We start from the raw sequence: 18,870 nt of genomic DNA, 5'->3' as shown, positions 1-18,870 counted from the left end.
TTTTACATTTTTCTGCTTTTCTCTTTTATAATTTTTTAAAAATTGTCTAGCTTTCTTTCGCAATGGTCATAGTTCATGTGACTGGGCACTAACACATGAGAATGGGTTAGAATGTTTTTGTTTTTTGTTTTTTGCTTTGTTTTGGGGATCTTTTCGATATTGTTCACTTTTGTTTTATGTGTGTGTGTGTTCTTTTTCTTTTCTGTTCCTTCTTTATTTCTCATTTTCGTCGTCTTCTTCCTTTCCCCCTCCCTTCCTTCCTTTTCCTTTATCTCCCTCTCTTCCTCACCACTTTCCTTCTTCTTCCCTCTTTCTCCTCTCCCCACCCTTCTCCTCCTCTTCCTCTTCCATCTTTCCTCTTCCTCCTTCCCTTCCTGCCCTTCCCCTCTCCCATATCTTTCCCCCTCTCCCCCGCTCTTCCTCCCTCTCCTCCCCTCCTCCTCATCTCCCTTACCCCTCCCCCTTCCTCCCCCTCCCCCATCTTCTTCCCTTTCCTCCACCCTTCCACATCTCCCTCATCCCTCCTCCCCTTCCTCCCTCTCTCTACTCCACCACCCTACCTCCCCCTCCTCCACCCTTCTCCATCTCCCTTCCCCCCCTCCTCCACCCTTCCCCATCTCCCTTCCCCCTCGTCTTCCTCCTTCTCCCCGATCTTCCTCCCTTCCTCATCTCCCTTACCCCTCGACTTCCTCCTTCCCCTTCACCCCCCTCCTCCCCCTCCTCCCCCTTCACCCCCTTCTCCTCCTCCTCCTCCTCCTTCCATGACATTTGCAAACCGACAATTGGACTTGAAAATGCTCACCTACCTGAACCTGGGTGCTGTAGCGTAGCCTATCGCCATATATCAAGCCAGCTGTCATCAGGGGGCATAGGGGGGGAGGGGGGGAGGGCGCCAGGATGCCAGAAGGAGGGGGAAAGGTGGAGGGGTAGGGAGGGGGAAAGGTGGAGGGGTAGGGAGGAGGAAGGTGGAGGGGTAGGGAGGGGAAAGGTGGGAGGGGAAGTGGGGAGAGGGAGGGAAGGAAGGAGGTATAAGGAGAAGGGAAGAGGGAAAAGGGAGGCAAAGGTAGGGGAAAGGAAAAAGGGGGAAGATAAGATTGGGGATTAGGGTTGGGGAAGTGGGGGTCAGACGGAGGAAGGAGGGGTATGAAAGGGTAGAAAAAGGGTCGGGGTAAGCGACGAGAGGGGTATGGGCATGAGGTTATGAGGAGGAAGGGGAGGGAAGGGGGGGAGGGGTTAACTCAACCCTTAAAAAAAGGCACCCCCTCACACACACCCAAAAAGCTGAAGCGTGTCACCTGGTGCCAAGATGTCTCCGTGGCACTGTGGTCTCTTCCCAGGGGTCTCGGAGCGGGGGGGAGGGGGGAAGAGAGGGGAGGAGGATCGGGAGAGGAGAGGAGGAAGAAAGATAGGGGAAGGCAAATTAGGAAAGGGTTGGGGTTAGAAGTTGATGATGATGAAGATGGAGAGGCTCAACAAGATAAGGAGGAGAGAGGGGAGAGATAGAATGAGAGATAAAGCGAGGGAAGAAGGACAAGGTAAATAAATGTATGAGGGAGAGAAAGACACGGAGAAAGGGAGAAAGTTTGATAAACGGGTAAATGGTAGAAGATATGAGAGAGAGAGAGAGAGAGGGAGAGAGAGAGAGAGACAGACAGACAGACAAAAACAGAAAGAGAAAGAGAAATAGAAATAGAGAATGAGAAAAAAGGAGATAGAGAGACAGAGAAAGACAAAAGCAGACAGAAAGAGAAAGAGAGAGAGAAAGACAGACAGACAGAAAGAGAAAGAGAAAGAGAGAGAGCGAGAACCAAAGCCACGAACCTTGGGCAGGCGACGGGGGGGAAAAAAAAATGGTATCGCAAGAGCGTATGTAAATATTTGGATTTTATCATGGGATTTTAAACCGCCTGTGGAAGGTCGTGATCTTAAGTTTCCCTCAAAATGAATACAGATTCTTGTTGACTGATATAATCACTCGGCGAGGGCGACGGGCTTTTTAATTAGGATGATTTTCTGAACAGAGAGAGAGAGAGAGAGAGAACGAAAGAAAGAAAGGGAGGGAAATAAAAATGAATCAAAGTCGTGTTGTTGTGATATTCGGGTTTGAGATGAAAATGTGGGAGGAAGGGAAAGGGAGGGAGGGAGAGGGAGGGAGGGAGAGAGAGGGAGGGAGGGAGGGAGGGAGGCAGGTAGGGAGAGGGAAGGAAGGGGAGGGAGGGATTGAGGGAAAGGGAGAGAGAGAGGGAGAGAGAGAGGGAGAGAGAGAGAGAGAGAGAGAGAGAGAGAGAGAGAGAGAGAGAGAGAGAGCGAGAGCGAGAGAGAGAGAGAGGAAGGGAAAGAGAGAGCAAGCCACTGTCAGATAGAGCTGTATAGTGGCAGTGTAAACTTTCCATCATTAGTGTGGGTACGGGGGTCCTACCCTCACCTCCCCCCCCCCTCCCTCCCTCCCTCTCCCTTCCCCTCACGTTCCCCTCAACACATCGTCTCCCTCGGCTGCCAAAGTTTAGGGTGTTCTTCGTATTTTTAGGCCTGATTTTGCATACTCGTTTAGAATTAAGGTTATTCATGTTTCCTCGCTTGGCAGGAGTATGATTACGTTTTCACAAACACAAGTTTTTTTTTTCTTCTCTCTCTCCCTCTCTCTCTCTCTCTCTCTCTCTCTCTCTATATATATATATATATATATATATATATATATATCTTTCTCTCTCTCATCTGTCTGTCTGTCTGTCCGTCTGTCAGTCTCTCTCTCTCTCTCTCTCTCTCTCTCTCTCTCTCTCTCTCTCTCTCTCTCTCTCTCTCTCTCTCTCTCTCTCTCTCTCTCTCTCTCTCTCTCTTACAGTCTATCACTTTTTCAATAACCCCCCCCCCTCTTCGCTCTCTCCCTCCAATCAGGTTTTGTCTTCTCCTTTCAGTGTTGGTTTACCTGCACAATCCTATTAATTAAAGCTTAGATTATCTGCCAAAGGTTGCACCGTCATGCAGACATTTGATGAAGAATTAAATCAAAAATTAATTGCAGTCGACACTTGCCATTTATCACAGCATTGCTTCTTCTTGACCGAAGAAAATGGCGAAGAAAAAAAAAAATAAATGGATTATTCTCACCGCAAAACACGATGCGAATTTTTTAGTTTTTTTTTTTTCTGTAAATATTGCTGACAACAAGGAGTGTAGTCCAAACACGTCACGAATAATTGTTTTTTTTTTTTTTTTTCTATGCATTCATATATAATTTTCCATGCCATAATAATGTGTAATAAATTGAATCAACTTCACATCACGATGAGAGGTTGATATCACCGGGGCGACTGTACAGAAATAACGCGCCGAGGAAAATATACAGTGTTCTTGCACAAGCAATTCTCTTTCTCTCTCTTTCTCTCCTTCTCTTTCTTCTCTTCCCCTTCTTCTCTCTTTCATATCCTCTCCCTCTCTTTCTCCCTCCTTTTTTTTTCATCCCTCTCCTACCTTCACCGTTTTCTCTCTCACCTTTCTTCCTCCTCGTCTCTCTCTCCCTTCCTCTTCCTCTCTCCTCTTCTTTCCCCCCGCTCCTCCTTCCACCCCCTCTTCTCTCTCCCCATCCCCCTCAACCCCCCTCTTCTCTCTCCCCACCCCCCTCCACCCCCCTCTTCCCTCTCCCTATCCCCCTCCATCCCCCTCTTCTCTCTCCCCATCCTCCTCCTTCCCCATCATCCCTCTCCCTATCCCCCTCCTTCCCCATCTTCCCTCTCCCCACCCCCCTCCACCCCCCTCTTCCCTCTCCCCACCCCCCTCCACCCCCCTCTTCCCTCTCCCTATCCCCCTCCTTCCCCATCCCCCCCCCCTCCTCCTCTCTCCCCTTACTCCAGTCCCTCACTTTTCTCCGTTTTCCTGTAAATGGAGTGTCTGTCGGATTGAACACCTGTTGGGTTTGGCAAGTGAGCGACTGTCGCCCGTCGCCATGTGAGGGGAGAGAGAGAGGGGAGACGAGGGGAAAGGGCGAGAGAGAGAGAGGGGAGACGAGGGGAAAGGGCGAGAGAGAGAGAGGGGAGACGAGGGGAAAGGGCGAGAGAGAGAGAGGGGAGACGAGGGGATGGAGGGGAGAGGAGGGGAGGAGTGAGGGAGGGGTGATGAGAAGGGATGGAGTGAAGGAGGGAAGAGAGAGCGAGAGGTGATGAAGATGAAGGTGATGAAGGAGGGTAGAGGGAAGGAGAGGAAAGAGGAAGAATTAAACAGAGAGAGAGAGAGAGAGAGAGAGAGAGAGAGATAGAGAGATAGAGAGAGAAAGAGAGAGAGAGAGACATAGAACCCACCAAAAATCAACAAATAAAAAAGGTACACACAGATAAAAAAAAAAGGGAATAAAAAAAAAAAAAAAAAAAAAGGAAAAGTAAGAAAAAAATATATATTTTCTAAAATCGTTGAGAAATAAGAATTTGGAAACTCCGTCCCGTTTGTTTTTATGTAAGTTATATGAACATAAACAGCAAAGTTAGCAGAGCTGGTTTCACCTCATTTTTTCGGAAGCGACAGGTGACGCTATATATGAGTTCGCATATCTCATTTGGAAAAAATGTTTTCACCCCCCTCCTCTTTACACAAACAAAAACAGAAAATTTATAGCTGTGAGTACATGTAAATAGACATACATACACTTTTTTTTTTTTTTTTTTTTCAAAGTTTATATTTAGATAACTTAAATAAAAGAAAGTCCTATAGTATGTATACATACATACATACATACATACATACATACATACATACATACATACATACATACATACATACATACATACATACATACATACATACATACATACATACACACATACATACAGACATACATACATACATGCATACATAAATGCATAAATACATACATAAATACACACACACACACACACACACACACACACACACACAGATACTGCACAAATGCATATATCCGTGTAGGTATCTATGCATATACATTTTTTCTCTTTCTTCCTTTCTTTCTTTTCTTTCTTTTTTTTTCTTTTAATATACGTATATATACACATCTAGTCCCGTGATTTGAGCGATCCAGCCTCCCGTTTCCCACAGCAGGAATTCCCCAATATCAGAATCAACAGTCTTCTTGGAATGTAACCTTATAGAGTAGCGGCGATCTCTAATATAAATACTCTTGAGAGGGAAGAGGGGAGAGGAGAGGGAAGAGGGGAGAGGGGAGGGGGGAAGGGGGGGAGAAGGATTTTTTCCCCTTTTTTTCCCTTCTTTTCTCCCTTTTTAAGCGGTGTGGGGGGGGGGGGGAGGGGACTGAAGACTGGCCGCTGTCCGATGATCGTTTGTTAATTAAATTCCAATGGAGGATTTTTTTTTTTTTTTCATTTTTTTCCACTTTTTTCTCTCTTTGTCTTTGTTTTTGATTCTTTCCCATATTCTTCTTTACTGTTTATTTACTTATTCGCTTGTCATGTATTTAATTCGCGTTTATCATATTTCTGAAAATGGCTCAAAAATCATCATTTCACGCAAATCAATGTGTAAATAATATTTCCCAAATTATAAAAACAAATTACAATTATATATTTCATTATTTAATTATAAATTGTCTCGTTTCATGTGAGTAACATCATATGAGCCAATTTCAGATGCAATAGCAAGGAAATCGAGACTCAATGACGAGAATACATAAGGTTGTTATTGATTTTCTTCAGAGAGAAATAAGAAAATGCAATAATAATAAGATCAAACAATTAGAAAAGCCAAAAAAAAGTGTCTTTTTGTGTCAGCTTTGTGAAGGACAACACTGGATTGCAAGCTTAATTGCATCTTGCTCATTCTCGTTCCTCTTGACTTTCTTTTTTTTGGGCGAGTGTTTGTGTCTCTGGTGTGTGTGTGCGTGTGTGTGTACGTGTGTATGTATGTGTGTGATTTGTGTACTTAGTAGAAATAAACCTTTTCTTATATATATATATATATTTTTTTTTTCTTTTTTTTTTTTTAGTACCATTGTTTTTCTTCTGCCTGATAAGAATTATAATCCAGGAATAATATTGATATTACTAATAAAACTTATACTACTACTACTACTACAACTACTACTATTAGTCGTAAAGATGACGAAAATAATACTAATGATAATGATTATTACTATTACTATCGCTCCATTATAAACATCTATACCAACAACAACAACGCAAAAACAATAATCACAACGATATCAATAACAAAAACATCACAATCCACGCTTAATAATAAACCCAACAATCTATCACAATCTATTCCGTTCCTAATCGATTTTCCCTCTTCCTTTCCCAGGTATGTCACGACCGTGATTTGGAGTCAAGAGCGACCGACGCATTCCGGGTAAGACGATGCATATAAATAAATCAAAAAAAATATATATAAATGGCTGAATAATCTGATTGGCAATTAATTTGATCGGTCAGGTTGATTGTGATTCGCTCTCAGGGCTTTGGAGGAGACAGTAAATAGTCGTTGACGGAAAGATATTGCGTGGAATTGGGCTGGGAAGGAGAGGTGTTTGTTATTGATTATGGTTGGGATGGTGATGATGATGATGGTGATTGCGATTGTTATTATTGTTATTATTATTATTGTTATTATTATTATTATTATTATTATTATTATTATTATTATTATTATTGTTATTATTATTATTATTATTATTATTATTGTTATTATTATTATTATTATTATCATTATTATTATTATTATTATTATTATTATTATTATTATTATTATTATTATTATTATTATTATTATTATTGTTATTATTATTATTATTATTATTATTATTATTGTTATTATTGTTATTATTATTATTATTGTTATTATTATTATTATTATTATTATTATTATTATTATTATTATTGTTATTATTATTATTATTATTATTGTTATTATTATTATTATTATTATTATTATTATTATTATTATTATTATTATTGTTATTATTATTATTATTATTATTATTGTTATTATTATTATTATTATTATTATTATTATTATTATTATTATCATTATTATTATTATCATTATTATTATTATTATTATTATTATTATTATTTTTATTATTATCATTATTATTATTATTATTATTATTATTATTATTATTATTATTATTATCCTTGCTGCTGTTGATATTATTATTATCATTATTATCATAATTATTATTATTAGTGTTGTTTTTCATCGCCTTCGTCATTACCATTTTTACTGCCCCTACCAATTATACTACGGTAACTACCATAAAAGACAGTTCCAATGACAAAATGACAATCATGAGGACAACGATAATCAGAAATGACAATAATAATGACAAGGACAATGACATAAACGAAGGTAAAAGCGCTTCCATTTAATCCCATACACTCCCCATTTTCTACGGCCTCGGAGGCGGTCTGGGGGGGGACTTAATCATTTTCATTATCCCTCCTCGACTCGCCCTGATCTTAGCGATGTTAACGAAAGAAAGGGAGGTAAAAATAAATCATATTTGGAATCCAACCTCACAGTGCGTATTGTTATTCAACTTGTAAACATACGGTAGACGGTAGCTGCTCGCTTTATATATTCATGCCTTAGGGAAGGAGAGGATGGGTTGCCAGTGATTGTTTTTGTGCATAATAGATGTTACCCTTTGGATGTTCCTTCACAGTCGCGTGATTACAGCCAGGACAACGCCTCTTTATTATTGACAAATAGGCCTGGTGTCTTAGGCCTTTTTTTTAACTATAGGGTGATGGATCAGGGCGTGAAATTCCATCCCTTCTTTTAGATTTATTGTTCTTTAAACTATGATGAAGGGAGGAGGGGATAGAGGGATAGATCAAAAGGTAGATACCCTGATAGATAGCTTAGCCGTTGGACTGTTGGGTGGAACAGATAGACTGGATGATTGATAGACTGACTCCAAATTACTGGCTAGTTAATTAAATGCCAGAGGCAAGCAAGATTTTTTTTGTATTATAAGCGGTTATGATACTGTTGTCTGTAATAGTTATTAAGAAATGTAAATGCTTTTCTTTTAATAATTCGGCTAGAGGATAAAGTCTTGAGAGAGAGAGAGAGAGAGAGAGAGAGACAGAGAGAGAGAGATTCAAAATGCATTTGAAATTTATAAAAGCTTAAATCTTCAAATAATAAATACCTTCGTTGTTTCACGCGTTTTGAGGTTCACTAATACTTAACATTTAGTGTAAAATGCGACCTTTTTCGGCATGGGAAACAGATGCAGGAAAAAGATGCATGGAACACGCGAAAATTAAGAGAGGGAAAAGTAACGAAAAAAAAGGAAAATACAACAAGAAATAATGGAAGAAAGAAATAAAAAAACTGAATTAAAAGAGAATAACAAAAATAGACAGAATGCAATGACTCAGTACTCACCCCTTCTCTCCCCCTCCCCCCCTTCCCCTTTCTCTCTTCGCCTCCCCCCCTTCCCCCTCGTCCCCTCTCCCCCCCTCCTCCCCTTTCGCCTTCCTTTGGCCTTCCCCCTCGACCCCCTCCCCTGCCCCTCCCCTCCCCTCTCCCTCTCTTGCAACAGAAGCAGCAATGGCGATCATTTATCCATCAGGAACATTTGAGAGGTCACACTCCTTTCGTTGCACGCTTTGCAATCGGTACTGCAGACGGTCGAGGCTTTGTTGCATAGGAAGATGGACGGGGGGGGGGGGGGGAGGCAGTAGTTGAGGGGTTGAAAGGCTAGGGAGGGGGGGGAGGGTAAGAGGTTAAGGGTGAGCTAAGTGGAAGGTTTGCTGGGGGTGGGGGGTGGGGGGTGGGAGGAGAGGGGTGGGAGGAGATAGTAGGGAGGGTGGAGAAGATAGATGGGAGGGAAAGGGGGGGGGGGGTTGTGGTAAGAGAGGGGGAGTGGGGGGTGGTGAGGAGGGGAGGAGGGGAGGGGGAGGTTGGGGACTGAGGGAAGGGTGTTCGAAGCTCACTCCAACGTCGCTCGGTAATGCGTGGACTATATTCATTACCTCTCGAGTGTTTTCGTATTTTCGAGAAGGAACGAGACGCAACAGTATCTTTTCTCTGTTTTTATTTTCATTCTCATTTTCCTTCATCTATTTTTCTATCTGTTTGCTTATTTACATTTTTATCTGTTTACCACTGATCAATCTATCAATCTATCTATCCACCAGTTCGTGTATTTATCTATTAATGCATCCACGCATTTATTTGTTCGTTCATTTATTCATATTTATCCATTTACTTCTCCGCTTATTGCGTTTTAGAACTTACTCAAGATAATGAGAACGAGAAAGGAGACAGAGAGCGAAATGTGAATGATAAGTATAATGTGATAAAGATAATGATGATGATGATGATGAAAAGAGAAAAATAGAAAAGGGAGAATGGAAAGAAGAGAGAGAGAGAGAGAGAGAGAGAGAGCGAGAGCGAGAGCGAGAGCAAGAGAGAGAGAGAGAGAGAGAGAGAGAGAGAGAGAGAGAGAGAGAGAGAGAGAGAGAGAGAGAGAGAGAGAGAGAGAGAGAGAGAGAGACAGAGTGAGCAATACGTTACGTGCATCGCTTTTATGACGATAACCTTTACAAATTTTAGTAATTCTTTGATGGGTTGGAGAGGAAGAGGGGGAGGGGAGAGGAGAGGGAAGGGGAGGGGAGAAGTATAGAGAGAAGAGGTGGAGGGAGGAGGTGGAGGACGAAGAGGAGGGAGGAGAGGAGAAGGAAGGAGGGAAAGTGGAAGGGAGAGAAAAAGAGGAGACAGAAGGGCAAGATAGCAAGAGAGAAAGGAGGGGGAGGAATTACCCTTCCCTCCATCCCTCCTTTCCTCCCTCTTTACCTCCCTCCCTCCCTCCCTCCCTCCCTTCCTCCCTCCCTCCCTTCCTCCCTCCCTCCCTTCCTCCCTCCCTCCCTCCCTCCCTCCCTTCCTCCCTCCCTCCCTTCCTTCCTCCCTCCCTCTCCCTCCCCCTTCTCGTCATTCTCCATCGGACGTCTATATAGAGGATTGGTTTCTAAAGGTTAATGGACATCGGTTGTATAACACGAACAAGGCGCATCATAGAGGGGAGAAAGAGGACAGAACGACGTTTCCCTCTAACCTTCCCCTTCCTTCCTTCCTCCCCTCCCCTTCCCCTTACCTTCTTACCTTCTCCCCCTTCCTTCCTTCCTCCCCTCCCCTTCCCCTTACCTTCTTACCTTCTTCCCCTTTCCTTTCTCTTTCCTTCTCCTCTCCACCTTTCCCTTTCTCCTCCCCTTCTTTCCCCTTCCCCGCCACTTTCAACTTCCCCTTCCCCTTCCCCTTCCCCTTCCCCTTCCCCTTCCCCTCCCCTCCCCTCCCCCTTTCCCCACCGCTCACCGTACACAATTTATCTGGTACTTGCATAGAATGACCTATTAATATGGATCTTGGGAGTAGTGATCAATGTGCGTGTGTGTGTGTGTGTGTGTGTGTGTGTGTGTGTGTGTGTGTGTGTGTGTGTGTTAGTTGGAAAATGAGTATGGAGAGAGGAGAAAATTGAGAGAGAGAGAGAGAGAGAGAGAGAGAGAGAGAGAGAGAGAGAGAGAGAGAGAGAGAGAGAGAGAGAGAGAGAGAGAGAGAGAGAGAGAGAAAGAGAGAGAGAGAGAGAGAGAGAGAGAGAGAGAGAGAGAGAGAGAGAGAGAGAGAGAGAGAGAGAGAATGATTGAAGTGATACGTGATACGAATCAAAACCAATCAATAGAGAATCACCATCTAGATTTTAAAGACAAGTTAATGATCGCAACAAATGGACATTTTTTTAATAGTTATTCCTTATCTCTCATTCTTGTTTACTTATTTGTTTTATTTACTTTTTGTTTCTGTTGTTATTATTATTTTTTATGCGGAACCGAACCTCTTGTATAAAGGATTTTTATTTTCTTTGTGTTATCCTTTTATCACATTTTCTCCTTTTTCCCCTTCTTTCTGTTCTTTTCAGTGTGTTGGCTTTTGTTGTTGTCATTGGGTTTTTTGTTGTTGCTGTGGTGGTTGTAGTAATAGTTGTTGTTATTGTTGTTATTGCTATCGTTTTCGTAATAGTTCTTTTTATTGTTGTTGCTGTCGTTATTGTTGTTAATGTCGGTGTAGTAATAGTTATTGTTATTGTTGTTGCTATTATTGTTGTTATTGTCGGTGCAGTAATAGTTGTTGTTATTGTTGTTGTTATTATTGTTGATTTTGTTGTTATTGTCAGTGTAGTAATAGTAGTTGTAGTTGTTATTATTGTTGATTTTGTTGTTATTGTCAGTGTAGTAATAGTAGTAGATAGTAGTTGTTGTTATTGTTGTGGAGGTTATTACTGCCTCTTGCTCGTCAGAAGAGGCAGCAGCAGCACCGACAGCGACGCTCACTTGGCAACCCACACTTGATGGCGCACCTGCTGAATCTCCGGCGGGAGGAGGAAGGGGCAAGGCCACCCGACGGGGGAGGGGGAGAGGAGAGGGGAGGGAAAGGGGGAAGAGGGGGAAGAGGGGGAGGGAAGGGGGGGAGGAGGAGGAGAGAGGAGGGGATTGGGAAGGAGGGATTGGGAAGGAGGAAGGAGAGGGGAGGGAAGGGGGAAAGGGGGAAAGGGGATTGGGAAGGAGGAAGAGGGGGAGGGAAAGGGGGAAGGGGGATTGGGTAGGGGGAAGGAGAGGGGAGGGAAGGGAGATTAGGAAGGGGGAAGAGGGGGAGGCAAGGGTGTTGGGGAAGGAGGGAGATATAAAGGGAAGGAGAAAGAGGAGAGGCTGTGGAGAAGGCAAGGGTGGTTGGAAACATGGAAGAGGGAGGGGAAGAGTAATTGGGAATAGGGGAAAGGATAAAAGGAAGAAGAGAGATAAAGGGGAAAGCAGATACATATATACATCCATGTATGGTTGATTCTCCTTTGCTATGAACATATGATCCTCGACCTTGTGGATCACGAGAGTATATTGAGAGGGGAATAGAATCAGGAGAAGAGGGGGTGGAGGGGAGGTAAGGGGGGGGATCCTGGGAGACGGGGAAGCGGGAAAGGGGGAGAGGGAGGGGGACGCAAGGGGGGAGGGGGAGGGGGAGGGGGAAGGGGAGTCTGAGAGCACAAGAAAAACGAAGTCGGGACGAGACTACATGGGTGACAACCACCTTCCCGTCCTTGCAGTAAAACGACCATATCCCCTTCCACCTCCCTTGCCTACCCTGTCTCCCTCTCCCCCTCCCCCTCACCTTCCACTTCCCTCGCCCACCCTGTCCCTCAATCTCCCCCTCCCCCTTCCACCTCCCTCGCCCACCCTGTCTCCCTCTCCCTCTCTCTCTCCCCCGCCCCTTCCACTTCCCTCGCCCACCCTGTCTCCCTCTCCCCCTCCCCTTCCACTTCCCTCACCCACCCTGTCTCCCTCTCCCCCTCTCCCCTTCCACCTCCCTCCCCCCCCCCCCCCCCCGACGTGCATCCCTTACAATTTTCAAGATTATGAACTAAGATGGATCAAATTCTCACAACAAAGGCACGGTTTATATCTTATAGTAAAGCTTAGCGCGATGATATAATTTTTTTGCATTTGCGGGTGGAAAAAAAGAAGGAAAAAGAGAGAGAGAGAGAGCGAGAGAGAGAGGGAGGAGAGGAAAGAAGTAGGAGTGAGGAAGAAAAAAAAAGAGAGAGAGAAGAGGAGAGGGAGAAAAGGAAAGAAGTGGGAATGAAGAGGAAAAAGAAGATAGAGAAAGAGAGGGAGAAGAGGCAAGACGAAGAAGTAAAGAGGAAAGAAAACAAAGAAGAGGAATAGGAAGAACAGGAAAGGAATAAGGAGATAGAGGGAAGAGAGAGGATATACCGGTTGAGTGCCTTTGGTAAGGGCATCTGTCGCACCTGAAGATGATTAATGCTGTTGCTAATTATGATTATCTTCGCTGAGGAGAACAATAGGCACTGTGGCGGTGATAGCACGTGCACGGAGAAAGAGAAAAAGAGGAAGATGAAGAGAAGAAGAAGAAGAAGAAATGAAGAAGCAAAGAAGAAGGAGGAGGAGAAGAAGAAGATGAAGAAAGAAAACGAAAAGAAGGAGAAGATGCAAAAGAAGAAGAAGAAGGAGGAAGAGGGGAAGGGGGAGGAGGAGGAGGAGGAGGAGGAGGAGGAGGAGGAGGAGGAGGAGGAGGAGGAGGAGGAGGAGGAGGAGAGAATCAGAATCAGAATTAGAAGAAGAAGAAGAAGAAGAGGAAGAAGAAGAAAAAGAAAAGAAAACGAAAAAAGAAAATAGAAGAGAATAGAAGAGAAAGAGAGAGAGAGAGAGAGAGAGAGAGAGAGAGAGAGAGAGAGAGAGAGAGAGAGAGAGAGAGAGAGAGAGAGAGAGAGAGAGAGAGAGAGAAAGAGAGAGAGAGAGAGAGAGAGAAAACTAGTTTATTCCTTGTTGTCTCTATGATTATGCTCTCGCCACTTAGCAATGCGTTGATACTAATCATAATAATGATAACGATACAAATATTAATAATATGATAATAACGAATCGCCCTTGCAATTAACAACACACTTTGAGTTCATCGCCAACATGCCAAGGTGCACACAACCGATAAACACAAGACACGTAAGAATTTATGTGTTTTGCTACAGTAATTATCTTAGAATTGGTCGCTGGAGCTTGAACGTCACAGAAGCTACATTTGAGCGCTGTCTGAAAGTCAAATAGAATCTCACGTGTTCCTCTCTCTTGCAAAATGGGTGTGACATTTTTTGGAAGTACTGAGAGAGAGCCACTTCTAGACTGCGGCTTGTGTGTGCAGAAGGTGTGGGATTTCGTTATTTTGCTGTTAGTGTTTTTATTATTATTATTGTTGTTATTATATTATTATTATTAGTTGTATTAGTTGTTGTAGTAGTAGTAGTAGTGGTAGTAGTAGTATCATCATTATTATTATTATAATTAGTAGCAACAGTAGTAGTAGTGAAATATTATTATTATAATTATTAGCATTATTATTATAATTATTATTATTATTATTGTTATTATTATCAGTGTTGTTATTGGTAGTGCCGATATAACTTATTAGTGGTGCTACTATAACTCTTACTGCATTGCTACTACTACTTAATGCTATCACTACTATTGCTACTAATACTACTACAACTATTACTAGTTCTAGGATTTTCACTACTGTATGCTATCGTTGATATCTTCTTGTAACTACTAATGACGATAGCAAAATAAGTAGCAAATTTCGAAATTCCCTTCCAGATTGATTATTATTGTCGCCACTAATAACCCAAACCTTGAAAACACGCGGAAGAAAATACAAAAAAAAAATAATGACGAAAAAAAAAAAAATCCGATGACAACTTAAAAAATAAAAAAGAAGGCCATATATTCGAACTTCCCCCCCCCCTCCCCCCCCCTACCCCCCCCCTTCCCCCCCCCCCCTTCTCGAAAAAAAAAAAAAAAAAAATCGCTTAAGGACTTTCGTCACCAACTTCGCCTAGAACAACCATTGGCTCTTTTTACGATCCATTATTCCATTAAGGGGATCCACGCTCGAGTTCCTTTGCGCTTTGCGATGTTCACTTGTTTCGTGTTGAAGAGCCGGCAAAATGGCGGTTTCGGAGATGTAAACGATGCTAAGAACAGAGAAAAAAAGAAGAAGAAGAAGAAGAGAGAAAGAGGGGGGGGGGAAAAACAGGGTGATGATTCTGTGGTGATTTTTGCGTTTATTGAATTTTGTGGAATTATGTGCGTGCTTTTTGTTTGTTTTTGTTTTTGTTGTTTTGTTTTGAGGGGTGTAAAGGGAGGGGTTATTGCTGTTGTTGTTTTTGTTGTTGTTGTTTTTTTTATATTATCTTTTAGCGGTTGTCACGTGGCCGGTTTTGGCGTTTCAATTTTTTCAAAGTCATCTTTATAAATAGACTTTCAAAACTTTGATTGGCTTGGGCTGTGATGGTCGTGATATTTATAGAGATTGCGAATCATCATTAGTTTTAGAGAGTTTGATACATTGCTTCTCGTGCTCACACTCTGCACATGCGCTAGTAAACACACACACACACGCACACACACACACACACACACATACACACACACACACACACACACACACACACACACACACACACACACACACACACACACACACACACACACACACACACACACACACACACACACACACACAGACCCGCATGCACACGCACCTCCACCAAACGCCCGTCCACCGCCTCCGTCTGCCCCTCCCTCAGCGCAGGCCGGAAGGAGAGGCTGCCGGGACATTTGTTCGAATAAGCGGCCCATCGTGTCATTAGCCGCGGGGCTTCCACCACTATTAGCTAAGCCTATGGCAGAAACGGAAGCCTCCGACGGGTTTCCGAATCAGCGGAGCGCACGGGGCCGAGGAGGAGGTTTCCAGCGGCGGCGAGCGGGCGAGCGGGCGAGTTTCGTCCCCACCGCCGCTCCCTATACACCTGGCTAAATTACATAGCCAGACTGTTTTGTATTTCACCCTCGGGCATCTTGTCTGCAGACGACGCTCCAGACACGCCTTGACAGGAACCCCGAACAACCGTGTCAACCCATCTCCTTTTTTTCGCCTGGGTTTCCCTCTCCTACGGGGACCACCTTGCAGCTCCTCGGTTTCCGTCCCTCCTCCGCCTCCTCTTCCTTCTCCTCCTCCTTCTTCTCCTTCGTCGCCTCGCCGTTCCTCGACGCCGACGTCCTCCGTCAGTCTCTGACGAACCCCCATGCCGAGCCGAGCCCCCGGGGACCCCACGGGGACCCCATAACCCCCGGTGGGCAGCCGAGAGAAACCCCATCCCTTAAAATGTCCCCAAATTATGGGCTAGCGGCGCATCGACTATCCCTTAAAAAGTTGCTAAAATGTGTGTTGGGGCCGTGCATGCCACAGCGTCATTGGCAGAGGCATCCCCTGGCGGACCAGTAATTATACGCAATTACACGTTGGTGACGGCCTATTAGGAGCCGACTGAAGCCCAGTTCTCTCGGAGTGCACGTCGGATACAGCGGGCGACGGTTAATGCTTAGTTCTAGAGGGGAGGGCGGGGAGGGAAGGGGCGAAGGGGAGGGAGGGAGGGAGAAGATGATGAAAGGGTGAAGGGAGGAGGGCGAGGGTAGGTGGACGGGGAGGGAGGGAGGGAGGGAGGGAAAGGGAGGATGCACGAAGATTAATGTCTTATAAGTCAGTGTGATGGTCGCCCTCCTTTTTACATATATACATCTGTCTCGGGATTTCAGTCTGCTCCTTTTTCTCCCGCGGCCCTTCCCGCTGCGCCCGTCCGGTAGGTGTTACTGACGGTCGTGTTAACAAGTGGCCAGATGCTCCAGCAGGCGTACAGCGCGCGTCGGATAAGCTGCGGTGTCGGTTTTTAAGTCGTCCCTGTAAGTGGGCGTCGGCGAGGAGCTTATGACCGCCGTCCGTGGGTGTTCCCTCGGGTGGAGAGGGACGGCGGCGGGAGCTGGGGAGGGTGGAAGCGGCAGTGGCGGGGCTGGAAGGTGGAAGCGACAGTGGCGGTGGCGGGGTAGGGAGGTGGAAGCGGCAGTGGCGGGCTTAGAACGACAGTGTTGGAACGGTGGAAGCGGCAGTGTTAGTAGTGGTGGCGGCGTTGGAATTGTGTGGTGGTGCTGGGACGGTGGTAGCAGAGACGGCGGTGACAGCGGTGTTGGAACGGTGGTGGGAAGCGGCGGTGACAGAAGCTTGTGATGGTGGCAGTGGCGGTGCTGGAACGGCGGTAGAACAGGTGTTGGCGGCGTTGCAATGGCTGTAGAGTAGACATAATAGCAGCGGCGTTCGAACGGCGGCAATCGAGGTGGGCAGTAGCGGCGGCGGCGGTGGCAGAAGTTCATGGCGGTGGTCGCGGTGGTGTTGCAGGTGGCAGGGGCTCAGCTCATGGTATCACAGACCCGACAGCCGCGGAGTCAGAGCAGTCGAGACGGCGGCCGCGGCGGTGACACACTCAGCGCGGGTCTGTGATGGATGAAGCTCGGGGTTTTGCAGGCGATGGCGAGCGTAGATAAGCAAGACCGACGGACAAAAAAAGAAGTATAAAAAAGAGAAGAAAAAAAAAAAAAAAAAAGAATACAGGTAATTTAAGATCATCGAACGTAGTAAAGACGGGTCCATTCGCCACAACACCCAAATCTACGACCAACGAACCACACTTGATGTTACATTCCTTTTAAACTGACCATTATACAAATTCATGAATGACGACCTCCGCGACCCATTAACGGAAAGCGAAGCGATTGGAGCGAAATTTTAATGACCTGAAAAATAACTCTCTTATTTATTCTTGCAATGGTTGATACTGATGCTGTTTCCAGTTAGATTTTTCTTTTTACTTGATAATGCCGGTGTTATAAATATCTTTATCGTTGATGTTGGTATTTTTTATTATTATTACTGTTATTATTATTGTTGTTGTTATTATTGTTATTATTATTATTATTATTATTATTATTATTATTATTATTATTATTAATATTATTATTATTATTATTATTATTATTATTATTATTATTATTATTCTCATTATTATCATCATCATTATTATCCTTACCATCATTGATGTAGTTATTATTTTTATTTTTATTTTTGTTAGTCATCATCATCACTATTATCATTATTACTATTATTATTGTTGTTTTATTATTATCATTATTACTATTATTATCTTTGTTTTTATTATAATTTATTATTATTATTATAATTATTATTATTATTATTGTTGTTGTTGTTGCAGTTGTTGATTTTGTTTTTGTTATTGTTATTTTTATTGTTATTATTGTTTTCATTATTATTATTATTATTATTATTATCATTATTATTATTATTGTTGTTATTATTATTATTATCACCATTACTATTGCTGTTATTGTCATTTTATTAGTAGCAGTATCATTAGTATTATTGTTATTATTATTATTTGTTATTATTATTATTATTATTATTATTATCATTATCATTATTACCATTACTATTATTATTACCATTACTATTATTATTGCTACTAAGGTTATCATCATGGCTCTTATTATCATAATCATTCTTTTGAATACTATCGGCATTTAAACAAAATAGACTGACATATAAATTAATATTTATTATGCCGACTCGCCAACTAATGAGTAACAAGAATGCTAATAATGAAAGAGTTATTAGCCTTTATAAAAAGTTAATATGATAATAATGATAGTGATGATGGATGTAACAGCATATTTAGAAGCAACAATAATGCGTTTGATAAGAGTCAAATACTAATCGTGCTGTCAATACTCTAAAAGATGATAATATTAATGATAATAGCGATGTTGATAAAGATAATAATAACGATAGTGATAATGTTATAGACAGATAATAGTAACGATAGTGATAATCTTAACGACCCTAAGAATTATCATAATAGCGATTTAGACGTATCCACACGTATCCACACGCACGGACACGTATAAAACTAATCCACGCCGGTCTTGGAACTATCGGCTAAAACAACCCAACAGTCAACCGAACGGTCGACAGGACACGCGAACGACCGGAGTTTCCACCAAACAGCCCAAAGACATGGTTTATCGTCGGCGACCACCTTAACCACCGGCTATTGATGTCACAGCCGGCAAACTACAGATTAAACGCTATTAACGAGGTATTAGGGTAGCGTTAACGACCCCATTCCCTTCTGGTTGGGATTGGGAGGACGGGGTGGGGGGGGTTGGAGGGAAGGGGGAGAGGGATTGGAGAGGAGGGGGTGGGGGGATTGGAGGGAAGGGGGTGGGGGGGTTGGAGGGAAGGGGGAGAGGGGAAAGGGGAGAGGGGTTGGAGGGAGTTGTTAGGTGGGGGAAGGGGAAGCAGGAGGGGGAAGGAGAGGGGAAGGAGCCCCACCTCCCCTCGTGTGATGTTTAGTCTGTTGATGGGATTGGTACCTAATCCCCTTTCTTGTCTCTGCGGATTATCTTATACAGT

General features: G+C 43.4%; 1 protein-coding gene across 1 annotated transcript; it reads right to left on the bottom strand.

Moving 5' to 3' along the window:
* Positions 1-16,214: 16,214 nt before the first annotated feature.
* On the bottom strand, positions 16,215-16,757 carry LOC125046876 (proline-rich receptor-like protein kinase PERK2). Its single transcript, XM_047644874.1, has one exon. The coding sequence runs from the start codon at positions 16,755-16,757 to the stop codon at positions 16,215-16,217; it is 543 nt and encodes a 180-aa protein (XP_047500830.1).
* Positions 16,758-18,870: the final 2,113 nt, after the last annotated feature.

This window comes from Penaeus chinensis, chromosome 39, assembly GCF_019202785.1.
Source record: "Penaeus chinensis breed Huanghai No. 1 chromosome 39, ASM1920278v2, whole genome shotgun sequence".
Lineage (NCBI taxonomy): Eukaryota > Metazoa > Arthropoda > Malacostraca > Decapoda > Penaeidae > Penaeus > Penaeus chinensis.
This window is presented reverse-complemented; position numbering and strand designations above follow the sequence as displayed.

Coding starts and splice junctions, on each gene's coding strand:
- LOC125046876 (XM_047644874.1), bottom strand. CDS start 16,757: ATGAACTTCTGCCACCGCCGCCGCCGCTACTGCCCACCTCGATTGCCG.